At 47.3% G+C, this 8,894-nt stretch overlaps 1 protein-coding gene across 1 annotated transcript; it reads right to left on the reverse strand.

The window, feature by feature from the left end:
• Nucleotides 1-924: 924 nt before the first annotated feature.
• On the reverse strand, nt 925-4,592 carry LOC109759221 (uncharacterized). Its single transcript, XM_020318046.4, has 3 exons — nt 2,339-4,592; nt 1,595-1,683; nt 925-1,270 (listed from the first exon to the last, which is right to left on the reverse strand). Exons 1-2 carry the CDS (start codon nt 4,554-4,556, stop codon nt 1,637-1,639), a joined length of 2,265 nt encoding a protein of 754 aa, XP_020173635.3. The 5' UTR covers nt 4,557-4,592; the 3' UTR covers nt 925-1,270; nt 1,595-1,636.
• Between the last annotated feature and the right edge of the window lie 4,302 nt (nt 4,593-8,894).

Consider the following 8,894-nt stretch of genomic DNA (forward strand, 5'->3'; position numbering starts at 1 on the left):
GTCCGGAATTATTTGTCGGAGAAATGGATGTATCTTGATGTATTATAGTTCTAAATACATTCATTTTTATCCATTTATGTGATAAGTAATTCTGGAAGAAGGGAGTATGAAATATCCTGCTATATTTCCCAACTCCTATGAAAGTATATGTGGAAACATGTACTCCCTCTATCCGAAAAAGTTTGTCCTTTAAATGAATGTATCTAGCATCAAATTAGTGCTAAATACATTTATTTAAGGAACAAATTTGGGACAAGTTTTTCTCGGACGGAGTGAGTAATATCTAGCAGAGAACTCCGAGTGTGGTCTGTATCCATGCTTAATTGCATAGTACTCCCTCCCATCGGAAAAAAGTGTCTCGGCTTTGAACTAAGGTTAGTCAAAGCTGAGACACTAATGCAAGCAACTTCCTGGAAGACATATATTATTAGCTGGGTGAGTAATACTAGCTTGCCAAGGCTATAGTGATATCTGCACTTACTGTGAAAACTCTGGTGGCATGCATGAATACCAAAGTTCATGTAGAATATGCAATATACTGATGCTGTCTCAGAAATGCCTATGTCACTAACCTTTTTTCTCTCCCCAGCTGCTGCTGATATTACTATGTATTTTCTGTGTATTTCTGTTACACAGAAGACTTGCAGCAGAGAAATAACTGCAAGAATGACAATTCCTCTGGGCTTTGGCACTTAAGCATTCAGCTGACTTGTTTCAGCTGAGAATCCAGGCAGATAATTACTGCGAATTTTCAGTCAGAAACAGAACCAATAAACTAGAGTATTATAGACAGTAGCAGCATCGGTTGACATTCCTGGTTTCAGCTATATTTAGTTAAGAGTCGGCGTACAAACATGCAAACGAAACCAAAACAAACCTAACAAAAACAAACAATCACAGAAACGACAGGCCATCACAGGAAACTAAGAACACCACCACAATTTTAGCAAGTAGCAGCAGCCAACATCAACAATCTGAGTTTCAGGGTTCTAGTTCCTTCAGCATCAGTCATTTAAACGACATCTCAAAAACTCTCAGCACTACACAAAACTCTTTTGGCTCGAGAGAAGAGCAGCCAAGCACAACCCAGCAGTAAAAACATCTTGAAATCTGACTTGGGAAGCTCAAACTCCCTGGGTTGGCTATTCTTAGGAGCTTAGCTAGACTAAAAGCCACGGTAAAAAAATTCAGATAACATATAAACACCGCTGACCACATTGATGTGATGTGACAAAGTGACAACTAACTCCTGCAGCAGCCCTTTCTTCACCTAGAGAAAATAAAATCATTAATCTGTTAGTTAACTAACACAGACAAAGATAAAATGTAATAGTGGCACCTATGTAACACAGTGTATGAACAACAAGTGTGTACAAACTGATGATGAGCTCATCAACATAAAGAAGGCATATATCACATCGCCTAAAAAAAGAACTATATCACATTACTTGATATATCTCCTAGGAATTACCGATTGACAACAAATAGATCATTCAGCCTTTTTACATGAAAATGTTGGGTGGGGGAGTTGAAAGATGTCACTAGTGTTTGTAATAATAAAAATTTCTGAAACTATATCAGAAGATATTCTTACCTGTTGAACCATTTCAGCACATTAAAATATCGAACCAGGCAGTCATCCTAACATTTCAGCTTCTTTACATCCACTAGTAATGGTTGTGCCTAGAAGCATAAGAACTCAGGTAATTAACAACAGTTCCACAATAAAGACAAATGATACAAGAAGGCAACATGAGACAATTCGAAACTGCAGAAACAAAGTGAAAAATTATGCCAAAACAACAAACTGTAGAAACAAAGTGAGATTGGGTATCTTGATTTAAATAGAGGAGCTCAAGAGACAAGAAATTCAGTTTATTTTCGAGAGATACAAATATACTAGTCACCAGGTGTAGGGGTCATTGGCAAGTGACAGAATCACAACTATTTCAGGAAAGCATAGATTCGATGGAAGTTGTAACTGAAAATATATGTGATACAAATTTTAAATAAAAACAAAATTTATTTCTATGTGCTATGACTGTAACAATCACCTACAGAAGGGGTCATGAACAAATGAGAAAATCAAAATTATCTAAAAAAATAACATTTGATTTGGCATCTTTGAATACAGCAGGCAGGCATATTCAAACAATAACATATACTAAAATAATACGGCTATAAATTCGTCCATCTAGCAAAGGTGCAATTGCTAACTAAGTTCAAGTTGCAAGTGTAACATTTAAGAATCACAATAACACTATGCGAGCAATCATGTAGAAAACATCACAAGATTGGGTTACTTCCTAAGATATACAGGCCAAGGATGAGCAATCACCTGGTGGGAAGAAACCCGTGAAAGGATAACAACACTCCCTATACTCCCTGGAACGGGTTCCATTAAATTTCCTGAATTGCATTGACTTGAGTTGAACCATATAGACACTTTCGTATCTATATAAAAAGATTACATCGTTATCCTCTTCATAGCCCAGAAATTTGTCCTGCCATTTCATCCTTTTATTGCCCCGAGGAGGGATCTTAAGAAGCTTGTGCAATGAAACCGTTTTCTGCAACAACCATATGCAAACACCTTGACAATTGACCTTCCTCTGCCACATTTGAAGGTTATGATAGGACAACATGGCAAGACCAACGGCGCCATCCTCTGCCTGGATGATCTGAAAGTTGCCAGTATCATTCATACCAGGAGGCCCCTTGATCATGGTAAGGTTCTGGCTGTCCAAATCAAACTCAAGTATTGTACCTCTCCCATTCATAACTGGCCAGTAAAGGACATTGCCAACGAGGGTGCTACGACAACCATGAAAATAAGTATTATCTGGAGCCTCAACTGATATGAGATTGCCCCATGTGTCAGTCATCGAGGAGTAAACGTAGGCGAGGAGTTGATTATCCACGCCATCCCAGGACACCAATACCACCTTGAAGGGGCTGGAGGGCCCCTTGTAGCCGGCTGTGCAGAGCACCGCTCCGACAAAGCTCCACTTGAACTTGCATGGAAGAGCCACGCGACACTTCTCACTTGTGATGGGGTCGCACACAATGAGGTATTTCTGCTCCAGGTCTTCGATAAGTACGCGACCGTGGCGGCAGTCGAGCACATAGGTAAGTCGGGGACGTCCAAGGGAGAAGCGCTCCGGAGAGATGTAGTCGGCAACTAGGGGCGGAATGGGGGTGAACACCATACCTTCCTTGCTGCAGTTCTCGAAGATGCCGAGGAGCGGCGGCTTGCGGTGGTGTGCGTAGAACTGGCAGAGGAACTTGGGGTCGATGAGGAGGCCTCGCCAGCGCTTGCAGATGGCAGACGCTCGGGGATATGAGTACAGGTCTGAGGGGAGGCGGAGAAAGATCTCCCTGAGTATATCATCGTTGTCCGGCAGGGAGGAGGGTGCCTCCGACGAGGTGCCGCGGTGGCGTTGACGTCTGCGACGAGTTGTTCCAATATCCTCCTCACCAGCCTGGATCTGGGGACTGACGCACATGCCACATGGGTGGGCAAGTTCGTCACACTCCTCGATGGTGTGGATCTGGGAAAGGAGGCATGCGCTGCGGCGGTGGCTGGCCATTCCACCAACCTCTTCACTTGGGTGGATCTGAGGACGAAGAGGCGTGCCGCGTGGGTGGGCCAATCCGTTGTCCTCCTCAATGGGGTGGATCTCAGAAAAGAGGTGTGTGTTGTAGCGGTGGCTGGCCGTTCCGACGGCACCAACCTCCTCACCGGCCTGGATCTGGGGATGAACACACATGCCATGCGGGTGGGCAAGTCCGTCACCCTTCTCGACGGCATGGATCTGGGTAAGGAATTGCACCCTGCGGCGATGGCTGGCCATTCCAGCAACCGCCTCACTTGGGTGGATCTGGGGACAGAGGGGCGTGCCGCTTGGGTGGGCCAATCCGTTGCCCTCTTCAATGGTGAAGAAAGGAGGAGCAGGGCGATGGCTGGCCATTCCAGCAACCGCCTCACTTGGGCAGATCTGGGGACGGAGGGGCGTGCCGCTTGGGTGGGCCAATCCGTTGCCCTCTTCAATGGTGGAGAAACGAGGAGCAGGGCGATGGCTGGCCATTCCAGCAACCGCCTCACTTGGGCGGATCTGGGGACAGAGGGGCGTGCCGCTTGGGTGGGCCAATCCGTTGCCCTCTTCAATGATGGAGAAAGGAGGAGCAGGGCGATGGCTGGCCATTCCAGAAACCGCCTCACTTGGGCGGATATGGGGACGGAGGGGCGTGCCGCTTGGGTGGGCCAATCCGTTCCCCTCTTCAATGGTGGAGAAACGAGGAGCAGGGCGATGGCTGGCCATTCCAGCAACCGCCTCACTTGGGCGGATCTGGGGACGGAAGGACGTGCCGTTTGGGTGGGCCAATCCGTTGCCCTCTTCAATGGTGGAGAAACGAGGAGCAGGGCGATGGCTGGCCATTCCAGCAACCGCCTCACTTGGGCGGATCTGGGGACAGAGGGGCGTGCCGCTTGGGTGGGCCAATCCGTTGCCCTCTTCAATGGTGGAGAAAGGAGGAGCAGGGCGATGGCTGGCCATTCCAGCAACCGCCTCACTCGGGCGGATCTGGGGACGGAGGGGCGTGTCGTTTGGATGGGCCAATTTGCTGCCCTCTTCAATGGTGGAGAAAGGAGGAGCGCGTTGCAGCGGCGAGTGGCTATCCCGGCGGAGCACCAAGACCTAGATGAAGCAGGAAGGCATGGGGAGAGAGGAGTGTGGTTTGTTTCGTGACACAATTCCTTATTTGACACAAGCAAAATATTTAATTCCTTATTTGACACTAAAAACTTTTTTTTCCTTATTTCACGTCCGATCTAAATCTCTACTCCTATAAAAATGGCAGTTTGTGACGATGGTGTGTGTGCCTCTATGCCATATTAACCGTCCAATCTGGAATGTAAGGCTGAAACTGAGGCAGGTAGTCCCCGAGCACATTTTGCAGAAACACCCCACACATCAGACAAAATTTTGGAGAAGACACCCGAAACACAAAGCCTATACTTTGGAAATTTCTGCTTCCCTCGCGAAACAAACGAGCCTTCGAGAACCCCTCCCAAATTCCTCGCCGTCGGCCCTTCCCATCTCATCCGCGGCGACTGCCGGAGTTGAGTTGCGCGAGGGATCCCCCTCTTCTATACGTAGTTGTAGTTAGGGTTTCAGTAAATTGGATTTTGGCTTCAAGCTCTCCCCCGTATCTCTGCTTCTAGATCTCGCCGTGCAGGCCGCCGGAGATGGAGCCATGGCGGTGGTTGCTTGCTGCCACATCCAAGTGTCCCTCTGCTCTCCCGTCCTGTCCTGCCACCCCTCCTGGTATGGATTTCCTTTTGGAAACACTCGATGCACGCGCACAATTGAGCGCGACCGTTTCACCATGAGGCCTTCGTTGCCGGTGCCGGTCACCCGGCAGGAGGTCCAGGCCGCCGTTGCCAAGGAAGTCGGGCGGCGGGCGCTCCACGGCGCTGTCCGCTGGCGTGGCGTGCTGAATGCTGTCGGTGCCGGCTTGTACGCCAACAGGAGCCCGACCAACATCAGCCTCGTGTCAGCTGCGTCGTCCAATGCAGACTAGGAGTATCCAATGTTTTTTTTTTTTGAAACAACTAGGAGTATCCAATGTTATTCAGACGAGTAGCGCAAGCTCTGAACTGTACACATAAATGTAACGAGGACGCCCCCACCTCAGCTCTCAGGTTCCAGGGATATGCACAGTCACATCGGCACAGAGTCTGGAACATAGAACCCATCGCTCCCGTGTCGCTGGAGGGCGACACCGGGGCGCCCCCAACCCTAGCCGCCCGGATCCTATCTATCACCACTTCGCCGCCGTCGCCGGCAGCCATCGCCGGCGGCGGCGAAGGCCGGCTCCGGCGACCGGACGGGCGCAACTCCCATCTTCCTCTTCCTCTTCAAGACTCCAACATCCATGGATCTGATGAGTCAATCGTGGTGGTTCTTCGTCTCGTTCTCACGGGCCTGGTGCTTGGGGCGCCGCCGGCGCTGATCCGCTGCTGCAAGGCTGCCCTTGCGCTGCCGCTCCGGGAGAGGTGACCGGAGCTCCGCCGCCTCGTCGATCTGCCCCAACACTACCTGCCCGTCCACGTGCTCGCGCTAGGCCTCCGGTGGTGGCGTGCTGCACTTGGCTCCCACGGTGCTGCCGGCAATGGCCAGCCTTCCGCATATGTGGTGGCTGCCGGCGGCGCTACGGTCCGCGGCATGGTGGTGGCGATCTAGATCCGATCGGTCGGATGGTGGTGACTGCAAAATGCAGGGACTTTCTATAGCTCCACGACGACGGTGATCAACGAAAGATTTTGGGGGGTTCATCCCGCTTGATCCGGTTGTTGATTTCGGCGGTGAGATACAAATTATGGACGATGATTTGACGCAGAGGGATGGTTGTACAGTGGCGGCGGTCAAATCGCATGTAGCCACTGAGATTGCGGAAAAGTGGTGGCGACAACACATGACTGACTTCGATGGTGGTGCTACTCGAGCACCTGGTCTTGAGCTTCGGGGCGAAATCCTATGTCAGCCGAGAGTGGTTATGCCTGGCAATGGCGATGTTTTTTTACGTCGTTACCTTGTTGAAGGCATTGCTCGAATATGCTCAGACTGCTTCTTCAGGGTGAAAACTTAGATTCTGACTTTATGATTGGATCCGGTGACGACGACACTTGAGTGTCCCTCCCTTTCTGAAGGCGTTGTTGTTGAAGAACCTCGTCGTCCATGTGATGTCATGAGATAGTTGGTGCCGATATGGTTATTGTTGTAGTTTGTCGATCGCACATCAGATCGCTTTGGGATTTTTTTTCTCGCCTACGCATAGCTTTGGTCTTATATGACTTTGCTAGTTGTGGACGTGTTTTTTACGTGCGTGTGTGGTGTTGGCTGTGTGCATCCTAGCTATGCAAAGGCCGGGTGTATGCTCACTGTGTTATATATCTTCTTGATGCTTCATTTTGAGTCAATAAAATTCACCCTTTATCGAAAAAACATTGGCACAGCGTCTTTCCGTGCAGCCGGGCATCAGTGCTGCTTCCTTGGTGACGACTGACGTGCCATTGCTGCCGCGCTCTGCCTCCACGCTTCGTCGCGGCGATTCTCACCGGGAGGTATGCACACATATATTTCATCCCCAAGATTGCATATGTGATTTGCTTATTTGATCAACTTCGGTCTGCAGGAGTTTAAGCACCTCTTTTTAGAGATGGATAGGCTAATCAATAGCTTTATAATTGTATAATCAGTAAGAACGGTTACTTGAAAAGGCTTAGGCAGTCTGCTCTAACAAGGAAGTGCAAAACTGATTTCGCAAAAGAAGTAGAGGCGATGGCCAGGCTCTGGCATGCCAACCTCGTTTGCCATCTTTCTTACTGCAATGAAGTCGACAAGCGGATACTCATCTACGGTTACATGTCGGACATCAGCATGGATCTCTACATTGTATAATTTGTCTTGCCTATGATCAGAATTGGGATCACAATAGATCATTAAGTTCTCTTCTGCAACTATTGGTTATCGTTGTTCTGTGCTCCAGTAGAGAAGTACAGCTCATTGCTACATGGGCTAGAGTCAGGGAAACACAATAAGTTGCATGTAGATAAAGTTCTGAATAATAGAACTGCAAATTTGGACAATACGTTCAGAGGAAGCTTGTATGCTTGACATGGTGAGCTCCAAACTTTTGTGAACTAGCATTTCCAATAGTTTAGAGCTGCTACTTTACCGCCAGTATTTGGGTGGTCTGTGTTCAAATTTCTAACACAAGTAATTCACTTCGGGAAGTTCTACTATCGTGTGTCCATGCTGCCAATATCTGATATAATTTCATTGCAAGCACCCAAGAACTGCAGCTCTATCGCCATTTATGATTGTTGACCTATGGCCTACGGCCTATGGCCTACAGAGAGAGTAATTAGTGTTTAGTTGTTTACCTCATGCATTATGTGCCATAATGTAGTTGTGCCGTATGCCTCTTATATTATTTTCGCCAACGACATATATAGGTAGCAGATTAGTATTGCAAGATGTTGTGGCTAAAGTGTTGTCTGGTTAATACTGCATTCCTCCATTACCGATGAAGTGTTACTTCTATGTCAGTTATATATTATGTTGCTCTATGTTCATTGCTTTTGTTGACATCAGATTGTGCATATATGCAATCTGCAGATGCATGTCTGACTGCCCTCAGGTTCAGACCGTATTATCATGCAATGCCCGATAGTTGAACTCTCTGCACGCCAGAATTTTGTCTGCAGTCTGATCATCTTGCAGTGTAGTAGTTTCATAGGGATAGAGAATCGCAGATGCAGCTCTCCAGTATCTTCACTTCTTGATTATATTAAGAAAACTTAAACTAAGTATCTCTTATCTAGGCAGTCAAAGGTATGTTATTAGCTTGAAAAGATACAGAGCTCTAGCTTCCTTTATTTAGAGAAAGATTGGGTATCTTGTACTGGCTCACTCTATGATCTATATGTTCTCAACATGCTCTTCGTGACCTATGCAATGATTTTGTACTTCTCTTACTCCCTCTCTCTCAGTTTACAGGGCGTGCGCGTACCCCTAGGTCGTCAATTTGACCAACCAAATACAAGTCATATATTACAAAAAATATACGAATATAAACTTTAGATGTTCTATTTTCAAACGGTATAATTTTTGTGTTATATAGTTTATATTAGGGTGATAAAATTGACAACCTAGATATACGCGTAGGACTTATAAACTGAAACGGAGGGAGTACTGATCATTAGATCTTTATATGTTTGTGAAAGTGCAAGTATCACTTAGATTATATTTTGGTGTGATGACAATGTGGTTAGTGGAACTAATGTTGGTTGCTAAAGTTTATCTCAGGACGTTGGTTCCAAGGTGTCC

The sequence above is a fragment of the Aegilops tauschii genome, chromosome 4 (assembly GCF_002575655.3).
Source record: "Aegilops tauschii subsp. strangulata cultivar AL8/78 chromosome 4, Aet v6.0, whole genome shotgun sequence".
Lineage (NCBI taxonomy): Eukaryota > Viridiplantae > Streptophyta > Magnoliopsida > Poales > Poaceae > Aegilops > Aegilops tauschii.